Source organism: Solanum pennellii, chromosome 6, assembly GCF_001406875.1.
Source record: "Solanum pennellii chromosome 6, SPENNV200".
NCBI classification, from domain to species: domain Eukaryota; kingdom Viridiplantae; phylum Streptophyta; class Magnoliopsida; order Solanales; family Solanaceae; genus Solanum; species Solanum pennellii.
Window position 1 is genome coordinate 1885033 of NC_028642.1, and position 14069 is coordinate 1899101.

Consider the following 14069-nt stretch of genomic DNA (forward strand, 5'->3'; position numbering starts at 1 on the left):
ATTTAAAATTATGAAATGAATTTAGTATTTAATATGAAATTTTAAATTTTTGAAAAAAAAAATTATTTGAAAATTTTATATTATGATTTTATATTTTTCAATATAAACCTACGAGTTTATATATTATAAAGAAAATCATTATTTTATTTCAACCAAACATTTATTTCATACCAAAAAAACTATTTCACATTGTTACTCTTACTAACCTTTAAACAATTTATATGAGCTATAATTATTGTTCTTACCAATTAAATTTATTTTTTTCCTACTTTGTTTATTTTCATAAAATATGACACACAAGTAAAATAAGGCATGAACCATTATGATATTGACAGAAAATGATGATTGTCATAGCTTATACAATGAGTCATAAGTTATGGCGAGAATACCAAGAGAGAGTCATGAAAATTCACGAAATATGACCCATGATAACACAATTGCTAATGATAAATGTCTCAAAGTAACAATGTTGGTTCATCTTTTTAGTCATTTGATCTAGAAATGTGTGTTTAACATGATAAGATTGTTTGTACTATGTGAGAAGATTATATTAAAACGCAGTATACTACAATTCATGCTCAATTTATTTTTTATCGAACTAAAGTTTGATCATAAATGTTGTATATTTATTACAATGTATTATACTTTTATTATGAACTTTTTTAATATAAGATAGTATAAGACTTAGGGAGACAAGTTGTGAGTTTTTCATATTTAATGAGTAAAAATATAATATGAGAATTCAAATTGCATGTCTAAACAAAACTTTTGATTTAAATCAGTTAGATTTCAAAAACACACCCAAACAAACTTATGAAGACAATATTGTATTGTACAATCCAAACAATAAAAACATATCCAGTAAAATTTTACAAGTGAAACGTGAGTCGGATAAAATGTAAACACATTAACCTTACCTCGTAAAGGTCCAATAACTATTTTCGAAAATTGTAACTTACGTACTACATGTCAAACTACGTATGAAAAAAGAAAAACAATAATGAGGAAGACAAAGGAACTAACAAGAGAACTATAACGACAATAGAATAATACGATAACCCAAACACAATAAATAATAGATGACTCATGATAGCACTCAAAATCAAGACATTAAACCTTCCGAAAAACAAGATAACACTCCAAACTACTAACATCCAGCCTAGTATACATGTGATATCTACACTCTCCTAACTAGGATTATATTTTCGATAAATATAAAATTGTGTCATATCATGTCCAATCACTTTTCCCTAATATTTTATCGATCTATCTATCTCCCTAATACAAATAAAAGAACAATAACAAATATAGAAAAATGTGACTTAATAGATAGTAATCAAAAGTAAGACACTATAATAACAAGGTTAAATCGTACGAAAAGTGAGACAACTTCAAAACTACTAATTATCTACCCTAATATGTGATGTCCACACCCTCATATCTAAGCTTGATCTTTGATATATAAAAATATATCATATCATGTCTAATAACTTCTCCCCAATACTTTACCGATTTACTTCTCTCCCTGTACCTATTATACCTAACCTCATACATATACTCACTGAGACATGTATACATCTCCTACTGATATGTACAAATCATTTTGACCTCACTTTCTCATTTTAATCGTCACACACATCAACACATCTTATTTTCAATATACTCATTTTTAATCTCATCGCTCCTAAGACACCTATACATTTATGTATCTCAATATCCTAATCTTCATAACATCATCTTCTAAACATATTAACCAACCAACACACTCTTTATATAATCTATCTAACCACTACTCTTATAAAACTTATTTAAATTAATGTGGTACTTCTTAATTGTTTTTAATCAACAAACCTACCCATCATCCAAACGGCACCAATAATATGTGTGATATTTACATCCAAACAAGGTGTTATAAATTGCGATGCTGATATGAGTGATTAGCAATAGTTCCAATTTCTTATCTTCGCCTCTCTCACTGCTCTCAGGTATGGCCGATTATAATTTCAATTTTTTTTAAGTCTGCAAAACACCTTTTTCTTCCCGAATTTGATAGATTTTGTGGATTTTTTTGGTGAAATTTTGATGAAATTGTAGTATTATAGAACCCAGATTTGGTAGATGTAGCATATCTACCATGAGTTCGATTGAATCCAGTGTTTTTCGGCAGATAAATAGGTAAAAAAATCACCAAAAGCTAAAAAAATATTGCTTTTTGAATTTATTATTTGTTTTTTTTCTCTCTCGGAATTTTCATGTTAACAATTTTTTGTAGAGGGAAATGTTCTGTATTTTCACTTTGTTCAGCTAATCACTATACTGTGTTCTATGTAGTCTATTTGAAATTGTCAATGTGAAGAACAATTGCAGAACTTTAGCTGTACTGTATTATCTATTTGATTCAAATTAACTAAAATATGATGTGTATTTTTAAGTGCTTACCCACGACTCAGGCCAGGGGCGGAGTCGTGGAGCTAGGTGGATTCTAGGGGTTCAGTTGAATCTCATTTCTCAGATGATTATGATAGGTAAATAGGGGAAAAACAAATGTTTTTTTGTATACGTCAAATGTTTATATATCTCTATGAGGTATAGATAAGGTCTGCATATACTTTACCCTCTTGTTGGACTACACTGAGTATGTTGTTGTTATCAATCATTGAATTCCATTGACATAAGGAAGATTCCATTGACATAGGTCTGCGTACATTCTTGAATTTTTTTTTAATAGCCTTGTTAGAATCCCTTGCTCTGCCTTTGGTCATTCAAGTGTTGTTAAATCTTTCTCTTAGAATATCTAAACCCAAAATGCTGACTTATTGGAGCAAGGGGGACCTTAGAGCTATCTGTAGTTTACAAAATATTTCAAGTTATGGGAATAAAGGAATTCTGTTGGGTTGTTACTTGCTGCTCCTTATGTATTGAGCTTACTTCAAAGTTGATTTCCTTTTTCGACCCCTAATCTGACCTCTTAGTGCCATTTGGTTCAACGAATCAGGTGGGTTATCCCGGAACAAATTTTGTGATTAAATTTATCCCGTGTTTGGTTGGAGGTATTAGCCAAGTTAGTATTTTTTTTTTACCAAAATCTTAGTATAACTTATCCCATATAGAAGGTGGTTTAGTTATAATCTTGAGATATCGGTTTGAACCAAATGACCCCTTAGGAGAGGTTTTTGTACAAGCTATTATCAAGTGTCTGCAGAATAGCTAGTTCTTTGAAAGCTCATCTTCCAATTGTACATCTATTCCTGGTTGAGGCATTGTTTGTGATACCATATACATATGTTTATGCGTGTGGATCATAATGTGGATCATTTGGAAAGACAGAAATAGGAGGCCTTTGAAGGGGTGGAGATGAACTTTGCTCGATTGTGGAGTAGTCTTCAATCCCTTATAGTTTTTTTGGTGCACCCAAGTAACACTACTATCGCAGTTGGAATGTTTTCAAGACTTAACCAAATGTAGGATACTTTTCTATATCCAGATAGCCCGGGCTCGAGATGAAGCTAAGCATACACATTAGTCTTGTAAATATTTTGTATCCTCACCAAGATGTGTGTGGTATATTTCTGAGAAAATAGCTCCGGATGGTTTTATTGTCTAGCTACACCTTGGCATGCATAAAAGACAATTAAGTAGCTTTTATTAAGTTTTTTTTTTTTAATTTCTTTTTGTTTTTTTTTTGCATCTTTTGACTTAGGTCGCTATCTTATGATGTTCCTAGTACGCATTAGTAGTACTGCTGAAATTTGAGGTTATGTATTCATATTGAAGTGGACACATGCATGCAGAAAGCATCTTACAACATATGGATGAGGTTACAATTTACCTTTGTCATTTTGTAATGCCTGAAAACATTAAAATAGCCTATCTACCTTCATAAGATATGGTTAAGGGCCGTGTATCCACCCTCCGCGATCCCACTTGTGGAATTACACTGGGTATGTTCTTGTAGAGAAAATTTACATATAAACAAAAGACAAGATATTCATGTATGGTATGCTCAATGCTGTATAATGTCAACTAATATGGGGTTTTCCTTATTCTTTGCAGTGTTGGTTTGTGTGGCTAACCTCTCAAGTTAATGTCCTCCAATCTTTTTGCTTTTGGTATTGGTACCAAAGACGATAAGTATAGATAAAACTGACCGTTGGGAACGTTGACGTTTTACTCTGGTTGATAAGTAAACTATCTTCCTAGTTCCTACGTCTTAGGGGACTTCATAGTTCTGAAACCAGATTTCTTTGCCATAAGCCAGTGATCTCATAGGTCATGTGTTTGAAGACTTGCTCTTTCTTTTTTCGAGTCTTCTACCTCTTCTAGACTCTAGCATGTCTTTTGATAAAATTATTGGGAAGTCCTAATAAAAAGAAAAGTTTATTGTGAACTATCGAGCTTCACACCCTTGCTGGAGTGTTAACTTGGTAGAAATGGATAATCCATCAGATGACTTCTCTGGATATATCATGCAGCTTCCTGACGATTGTTTACTCTTTATTTTCCAACACCTTGACTGTGGATCTGACCGTGAATCGTTTGGTTTAACCTGTCGTCGCTGGCTTCAAATTCAAAATCTAAATAGAAGATCTTTACAGTTCCAATGCTCTTTCACTGTGCTTAATTTTTCATCGCTATCTCAAACTAATACTCAAATCAGTACATTACACTTATATAGGCTTCTGAACCGTTTCCAGAACCTAGAATCATTGTCTCTGTCCGGATGCACTGAGCTTCCAGATTCGGGTTTGTCTTTGTTACCACGTCATGGATCGAAACTGCGAAGTCTTCATCTAGACTGCTGTTTTGGGATAACTGATAGTGGTCTTTCCTGCGTGGCATCTGGCTGTTCTTTGTTGGTAATACTAAGTCTTTACCGGTGTAATGTTACAGATTATGGGTTAGAGGCCTTATCTAATTCTTGTCTGGCTTTAGAAGATCTAAATCTCTCGTATTGCTCTCGAATCTCTGATTATGGCGTAAAAGCTATTTCACAGAACTGCCGTCATCTTAGAGCAATCAGGATATCCTACTGTAGAAATCTAACTGGTGCTGGCTTTAAAGGATGTTCTCAAACTCTGACTCATTTGGAAGCCGATTACTGTAGGCTTGAACCTAATGGAATACGGAGTATCCTAAGTGGAGGTGGTGTTGAATACTTGAGTGTGTCTAACTTGACCTGGTGCATGCGTGTGAATGGTCTGGTAGCTATTAGCGTCGGATTTGCTGCAAAGTTAAGAGTGTTGAATTTCCGTTCCAGCAGAATGATTGGCAATGATTGTATCATGACAATAGCAAAGGGTTGTCCATCGCTTCAGGAATGGAACTTAGCAATATGTCATGAGGTCAAGATAGCAGGTTGGGAATCTATTGCATCACATTGTCATAACTTGAAAACGCTACATGTGAATCGGTGTAGAAATCTTTGTGATCGTGGACTGCAGGCATTGAGGACCGGATGCAAACGTCTCTCAATTCTTTACATCACCAGAAATTCTCAGATCAGTGGTGTAGCGATGGAAATTTTTAAACTTGCTAGAAGTAATGTAGAGGTCAAAGAAGAAGAAGTAATGTGCATTTGCCCTCACGGAGCCTTCAGATTTTAATAGGTGACTATAATCTTCAGGTCTTAAGCTGTCAGGTCTCAGCAGACATTCTGATTTTACAGACTCGGGAGGAGAAACTGTTATCCCAGTCGATCCAATTCGGATTCCCTGGCAAATTTTGGAAGAGAAAATTTCATGTTGTGTATAATATCTTGTAATGTTTTCTTCCATAAGAAAATAAGTGATTCTAATAAATGCATGAACATACAATGAAACAGTTGCTTGGTGCAAATTCCAGAACCCACACTCAAGAGGTATAGCTCTTCATGTGGCATGTAGGCCACAATGCAGAACAATTGTTTGATTCAGGATAAAATGAAAGGATTGGTATATTGAATCATAGGGAACATTATAATTAGTATAATTATCTTCTTATTTATGATTTCTTAAGTATATGTAAGAAAAGGTCAGAAGATTAGCCTGTTCGGAAAAGCTCAATGCTGACTGTCCGTTTTACTACCGGGACAAACGAACTCCTCATATTACTTGAAGGTCCAAAAAAACACTTCTCTACTGACTAATGTACAAGGTGGAAAAAAGGTGAACTAGTTTTACATGTGAAGTTTTCTCTTCTAACATTTGTGTCCATTGTTACCTCTCTATTATTCGACTTAGATCCATTTTATGTTTCTACTATCTCAACATGAGAGAATTCTACTCTGCGTTTTGAGCATCCATGTAAAAAATTTGTCACAGCTTGTCCACTCATCTGTACGTACAACAAATAAGATACTGGTCAAATAAATTGAGAACTTCGGATTTCATGGATTTACACAAATGATGTGACAATGAAACATCTTATCGCCAATCAACGGATCATAAAACATCATTTCCAGAACGATGTTGTTAAGTCTCCAAAACTGACGTGCACATTGATCTATAACAACCTACAAATCCCACACAAACATGGCAGGGGGAGGGGGAAGGGGAGGGAAGATTATTATTCATTTAAATGCAGCAAGTCAATCCAGCAGGGTAGGTAGATTGGTTTTACATGCGAGTACACCACACCAGCATAGCTCTTATCTATACTGTAGCATTCATACAAACTGCAACTTCTTGTTGATGGCTTCCGATGGTAGGTGACATTTGTAAGTCACTACTCTATATCACTGTGCATTATCACCCCACACATCGTTCCATGCAGCACCTGGAGCAGCCTTGGGTCCCTCGATAAAGGTCTGATTACCACGAGGTTGGTGCGGACCAGGAAGTGCATTAGCACCTGGGGGCTGAATTTTAGGCTTTGTTTTGACCCCCAGCAGTCTCAGCACAAATCTTGCCAGCTCTCCATATAATAACCCTGAGCGATCAAACAGCTGTAAAAAATATGTTAATTGGATTTTTATGTCACCATCCTATATACTTTTCCATAAAGTATTTGGGTAGCAAATACAGAACTCCATAAGGTAGTTAAGGAGGTATTGGTTGTTCAAGAACTATTTGGATGCAAGGGATAAATGAAGATATACCTGAAGGAGCGCTGACATGAACATGTGAAATGCCTGGGTATTTTGGTCTATCAACATTGCAACGCGGCCAAAAAAAGTTACAACACCTTGCATCTGCCATCATTAAATAACATAATGTCAAACAATTAGTTATCAACAGAAAAAAGGCATTAATGATGTCTATAGATTATAGACTAAAATACCTACCCGAAGGACAACCTCTCCTCACACCAGAACCTAAAATACGATATGTAGCATCTCCTTGAACTTTTTGTTAATTCAAAGAGACCTGCAAGTTCTTAGATACGTATCGACGAACCTACCAATTGCAGGCTAGAATACCATTGCATCAAATAAGAGAGCTTTCACAATTAATAAAAGCTTCGGGAGGATCTATTTTCATATCAAGTAAAGCTTAGGGAGATGTTATTATCAAAAACATTGGGCTCTACCTATAATTCCTTTTTTTTCATAAACTAAAAGCATCTCATCACAGAAACCAGTGAGCTGCAAGAAGCTTTTGAGATTTCACAATGAGCCTGCTTACATTTCTCCCCTTCCTATGTGATTCTCTCTCTCTCTCTCTCTCTCTCTCTGTATTTTGGAGGCCTTGCTCTATTACCAATTCACTTGGAACTAATTTTAAAGTCTTGGCCAATCCGAAAACAAAAATTCAAAAAGAAAGCCAGCACAGTTTGTACTGGAAGTGCAGGGCAAATGAGGGACTTGTACACATCAAATTCACTTTAAAGTCCCTGAGAAGAAGTAAAGAACAGAAATAAATTTATTTTGTACTGTTAGAGCTTACCACATGCATGAAGGAGACCCAGAAGCCTGGTGGAGAAGGTGGAGCACCATATGGATTATTTGGATCTTGGTCCCCATAGGGTCCCATACCCATGCCGCCCATACCACCCATACCACCCATGCCATAACCTCCCATTGAGCCACCATACCCACTATTGTACATTCCTCCACCATACATGCCACCGCCTGCAAGTCCACCATAACCTCCTCTGTACATACTGTTTCCATACAAACCACTTCCGTATGTGCTTCCATAGCCACCACCATAAGAACCATATGTTCCAGTTCCATATCCAGAATTATAATTCATACCTGTATTAATACCTGCATAATGAACCAATCAAGCAAATAATGAGACTGGGTACTCCATAAAAAAGGACTCAACTCCTCTTACTTCAATTGCAATAACTAACTTCAATTACTGGATCAAAACCTTCAAAGATTGAGAAAGTTTCTTCACCATAAGAGGAAAGGAAAAGAGTATGTCCATAACAACATTTTGATTTGGCTGGGTAAACACACAGATGCCATTCATACTTACAGAGGACAAAGTATAGATGAAGTGGGAATTGGTTGCACATTCATAGACATCTTGTTGCAAATGAATTAAGATCAAGTAGCGCTTGGCTCCTAAAAATGGACACATAAGAAGAGGAGGTATACTGACTAGCAGATGGGATAACAGCTCAACAAAACATTCAATCACAGGTTAAGTTGATTTAATAGGTGCATTAACTAAGATGAATTTCAAAAGAGGAATAAGCTGGAGTACAAACTTAGACAACCTAGTAATTCTTTTTTTAAAAAGAATTTTAAAAAGAAGGCAGTGGGCGTACTTCTAATGTATGGAAGAGAATCAAACAGTATGATAAAACCAGAATATATTTAGGAAGAACTTGCCTAGTTAATAATGGTCTGCATGACATGTCATGTATTGCATTATGATCCTGAAAAATCAAATGCATGCACTCCAAAGCAGAGATCATAATACACATCACTCAATAATCAACCTTTCGATGCTAGGGGACATACATTCAGAACAAACAAGTGGACCTTAAGGATAACTTAGTTGTTATACTAACCAAAAGAGGCTTTTAATGCAAGGTTGGTAGTATTTATAATATCAGGAGTGAACCTTAAGGATAGCTTAGTTGTTATACTAACCAAAAGAGGCTTTTAATGCAAGGTTGGTAGTATTATAATATCAGGAGTGAACCTTAAGGATGTAAAATACAAATAGTTATTTACAAACCACAAAACAGCTGTGCTAGTGAAAAAGGCATCAACAGACGTGTCTGTAATAATGGACTTCAGACAGCCAACCCTCTTGATGGAAAAACAGAACAGGCACAAAAAAAAAAGAGCAAGAGGGAAAATTAACTAAACATCTGCATACCTCCGTATGAGCTACCGTAAGTTTGCTGCTGCTCCCAAGGTCGAGTAGGTACAGGCCTTGCAAGTGTGTTATTATTAGCAGCTGTATTCCTATTAGCAGTCGAAACAATCTCACCAGGCCTGGCTGTTCCGGATGCCTCTACTACGTCACTTGTGTTACCAGCAGAGGGGGGCTTGAAAGGTGCAGGGCCTGAAGAAGACCCAGCTCGTTCCCAGGGTTTTGGGGGTGGGCTACTACCTGCGTGGAAACAAATGTCAAGCCAATAATACGCAAAAGAAAGTAAAAATGAGTTGGTCGAGAGTAAATTGTTTCTTTGAATACAACAAGGGTACTTACTAGCAATGTATACAATTTTGTTTACACCTTTCTCTAATTATTCAAAGACATATCTACTGTGAGAAACCAGTATCATGTTAGATAGCCTTTAAATATATCTAATTAACCTGACCAAATAAATGCATAGCAACTATAATTTTAAACAATAACTTTAACAAAAATATGAAATTCTTTCTACCTAATCATTAATGTATAAAAAAAGGGTGTAAGAAATTGCTCAGTATCAGCTGCTAGGAATAATAGCTACACAGCATGTTTAACGAAGTTGCTTTAATATAACTTTACTACTTGTAATTATCAAATTGTAGGGTAGCCAATCATTTTATCAAGTTGCTTTAATATAACTTTACTACTTGTAATTATCAAATTGTAGGGTAGCCAATCATTTTATCAAATATCAACCGGAAAAGATTTAGTGACTAATGGATGGCATTAGTAGTATTGCATACTACTTTTTCTCTTTGAGCACACAACTCTCTAATTTTCCTCCATGTCAGCTCCATCACTTAATCCTAAACTACCTGTACTCAGCTATATAAATCCTTTATATTTATTCTGCTCTATTCTCGCCATTTCATTCCAATAATCAGTAATTTGACTTCTTGGACGACTCCTAGGAAAACGAAATTTCCCTTGAAAAAACTAGAGGTTTTATCAGAACCATATTAGATACTATAATTATGGGATATGAGATTAACAAGTAAATTCTGCCCACCAGAAAATACAAATGTTGGCATCACAGGCAAATTAAACCGTTAAACGTGTTTGATTGAGCCCATTAAATCCCATACCAATTTTCTGCACTTCAATGCCAAATTAGTTTATTAATCCTGTATCTACTCTGCCTCAATTCAGCTGAAAATAATTCCAATATTAAATAACTGATCTTTTTAAGACAAAATAGATTCCTTCTCAATATTTTTCTTTGTTTTATTTTTAATACATGTGGTGTCCTGACCAGCTTGCACGCACCTCCACTACCTCCCACCAGCAATGAATGGGAAGAAATCAGGGAGTTTTTTGTATCTGTTGGGAACTTAACCCGAGACCTCACTTCAACCACTAGAACACACTCTTGGCTGCTTTTTTCCCTCTTCTTTTTCTTCCCATGACAGTGGCGTCCATGCCAGCATACACACCTCAAATATTCCACCTCATACCTGATATCTCCGACAACACAATTACCAGATAACTCTGCGCTCTTCGATGAGTTTACTATAGAAACTTGCACGGATATAAACGTAATTTAATCAAATAATTGGCACTTGACAAACCCCAAAAATATGCCCTAACAACAATGAAACTCAAAATTGACCACGAGATATCACAATCAAAATCCAAATTCAAATCCCAAACAACAAAACCTTTAGGTGATCTCCTTCAATCTATTCATTGAATTAGTCGCGGTACACGACAAGTAGCCCAAACACTATCTAAAAAAGGCAATTAACAAAAACAAAACTAAATCCGCTGATGAAATAGATCGAAATACAGAGAGATTATACAAACCTGACGGCTGCGGCGGTCCGTTTTCCATCAATCGGATATAGGAGGAAGAAGAAGAGCCGCCGTCGACGACCGCTACGACGGATAGAGAAAGTAGAGAGAGAAAGAAAAAGAGGAATTTGATAAGGGGAAAATATAAGCCTATAAATTTATTAAAAAGCAATTTTATCTTTTCTTTGAAAGTACCAAGAAAATTCCGTTGACGTAGTAATTAACCATTCTACCCTTCTAACCAATAATTATATGGTCGGTGTGGGTCGAATATTACCTCGTAAAAAAATTGCTTACTCTATAGTTCGGTTCGTTGTTCATCAAACCAAACATTTAAAATGTTATTAAACAAAAATAAATAGTAAAATCTAATCAAACATTGTATCTATCATACAATGGAGTATAATATAATACAATACATTATGAAATAATTACTAACAATGATCCAAACAAAGTGTAAGTATGTCATGAGTTACTTCAATGTTATAACATCAGGAAATCAAACACTGGTTCGGGACATGCGTATTATCATCTCTCTTTAGCTATTAGTTTTCTTTCTCTAAAAATAATAAATGCGTTATAAAGTAACTAGCTAACAAATTAATATTAATAAACTAAATTAAAAATAAGAACAAACAAAGAGAGAGTATAATAATATATTCCAATATTTTTTTTAATATCTTTGTAAAGAACACAATGGCTATTTATAGCCAATAGAAAAATATAAATTAAACATTTGGTCATTGATAAGCTATCCAGTTGGCCAAGTGATTACACCTCAAACATGGGTGACCCACATGTCATCATATTAATAAGCTACCCAAAGGATGACTCACATGACATTTATTTAATTTTATTACAACAAAAAAAACATACTCTCTTTGTCCCTATTTACTTGTCCATGTATCCTTTTATATCAGTCCTTATTTACTTGTCCATTTTAATAAATAAAAAAAGGACAACAACTTTTTTCATAATATGTCTTTATTTAATTTTAGAAACATATTAATTTCTTATTTGAGTGTTTGAATTATGTTTTACTTTAATTTAACACTTTTCTTAGATCAATATAGTATTTTGGAACTTGCTTGAATTATTTAGAATCCATTAATTCAAGTGAGTTTTGGACATAAATTCACACCGGAGATATTATATATTTTTTCTAATGCGGATAAATTTACATAGATATTATACGATGCTTGACCTTGTATGGCATTGTGTGATATGGTCCATTTTTGGTGGCGGTGTTTACCTTATTGTCATTCTATATGTGATGTGATCATGGACTTGGAGGCAATTGTGTTATGAATGTGTGTTTATGATGATCACACAATGTGAAGTATTATGCCTAGCCTTCAATATTAGTTCATGATCTAGGTTATATTGATGATGCTTTCTATATGTAACTGAAGATGTTAGGGTGGCACTGAAATGCGATCACAATAATTTGTTGGGCATCATTATTGCGAGCACCCATGTTATATGTACATAAAAGGCTTGGGACTATTTTTCATAGATGGGTAGACAATATCGAGATTGCAATGAATAATCTAGAACAATATAAAAGGAGAAAATTGAGATTTAAGTTTAAACAACTTAAGAATAACGATTTTAAATAAACTTATTTATCAAGAAAATATTGAGTGAGCATTTCAAATACATAGTTGATATATGCCGTTAAATTCTGAAATTATTATGTCAAAAAGCATGATCAATTAAATATGTGATATTTAAGTATTTTAATAAAAACTGAAGAGAGTGTAATATAAGAAGTTGAATATCAAATTAAAGTCAAACTAACAATTATATTTATTACACATTTAGTCTCTTGTAATTATATGAATAATTCAAAAATGTGATTTATTTTAGAAATTAACAACAAAACATGAAGAAAACTTTTTTGATTGAACTTGACTTTGACCTAATTAAGAAAATAGATTAACATTAGTCTATTTGTCTAACATTATAGAGTATTAACTAGATCAAGTACATGATGGAATTATTGGAGTGTGAAGATTAAAGTAACTTCTAATCAAGGTAAGTTAGAATTTTGATCCAAATAAGAGAATATATACATATATATGATACAATATAAATGAGATGTTAATTGACGAGCATATATATGAAATATCTTACTCAAAATTAACACATAAAACATAATTAATATTGATATAACATTTTACACATTTGTAATTGTCGTGACTATTTTAACATTATCACAATGATATAGTGCTAAAAATGCTAGTTTAATATTATGATCCATGTGCTTGTGTTATTATTAATTACATAAATAGCTCATTAGTCATGAGATGTATACATTTTTTTAAACTTATTTGCATGTGTAATCCACGTATTTGCAATTGATATGAGTTTACGAGTCTATAATATATATATTTAATTACTTAGAAGTCATAACTTATAGAATCTAGTACTTTGATTATGGCATGCAAACGTGAATTTATTTCTAATGAATCATTGTATAATTTGAGTATTTGGAGCAATATGTGCACATGATTATTGACCAAAATAATGATGATTTAAAAGAAAGATTTAAATTTTTTCATACATCTCTAATTTTTATATGTAATTGTGCATAGCTTAATATGTTATATTTGTATATTTACTATTTTATGATATCATAAGATTCACTTTTGTTTAGATTATATTAATATTACATAGGCTAGTTAAGTGAATATTATCAAATATACATTACCACCAATTCAATTTAGTAGATGGAAACTGGTGATATTTTTTATTTGATAAGTATTGATTACTCATACTATAATTATTATATTTCTATGTTAATTATAACCCTAAAATATGTAATCCTCATAAGTTGGTCTAGGTTAACCTGTTGGAAACAATTATGGTTAAAAATTAGGGCTAATTTGCAATGCTTTGAAGTTTTTCTTATTTTTAAATGATATTTGTATTAAGACAAATATAATGTTACTATAAATGTTCATGACTTATAAAATC

General features: G+C 33.6%; 2 protein-coding genes across 6 annotated transcripts; one reads left to right on the forward strand and one right to left on the reverse strand.

The window, feature by feature from the left end:
* The first annotated feature begins 1832 nt into the window (after positions 1-1832).
* On the forward strand, positions 1833-5962 carry LOC107023118 (F-box/LRR-repeat protein 12). 5 transcript variants are annotated; one of them, XM_015223682.2, is made up of 3 exons: positions 1833-1985; positions 3701-3941; positions 4054-5962. In XM_015223682.2, exon 3 carries the CDS (start codon positions 4431-4433, stop codon positions 5601-5603), a length of 1173 nt encoding a protein of 390 aa, XP_015079168.1. In that variant the 5' UTR covers positions 1833-1985; positions 3701-3941; positions 4054-4430; the 3' UTR covers positions 5604-5962. The 5 variants fall into 5 exon arrangements, with proteins under 5 accessions (XP_015079168.1, XP_015079171.1, XP_015079170.1 ...); XM_015223684.2 differs by having other exon boundaries at positions 1841-1985; positions 3792-3941; XM_015223685.2 differs by lacking the exon at positions 3701-3941 and having other exon boundaries at positions 1838-1985.
* Positions 5963-6319: 357 nt separating this feature from the next.
* On the reverse strand, positions 6320-11258 carry LOC107023119 (peroxisomal membrane protein 13). Its single transcript, XM_015223687.2, has 5 exons — positions 11103-11258; positions 9258-9494; positions 7863-8185; positions 7076-7168; positions 6320-6922 (listed from the first exon to the last, which is right to left on the reverse strand). Exons 1-5 carry the CDS (start codon positions 11128-11130, stop codon positions 6713-6715), a joined length of 891 nt encoding a protein of 296 aa, XP_015079173.1. The 5' UTR covers positions 11131-11258; the 3' UTR covers positions 6320-6712.
* Positions 11259-14069: the final 2811 nt, after the last annotated feature.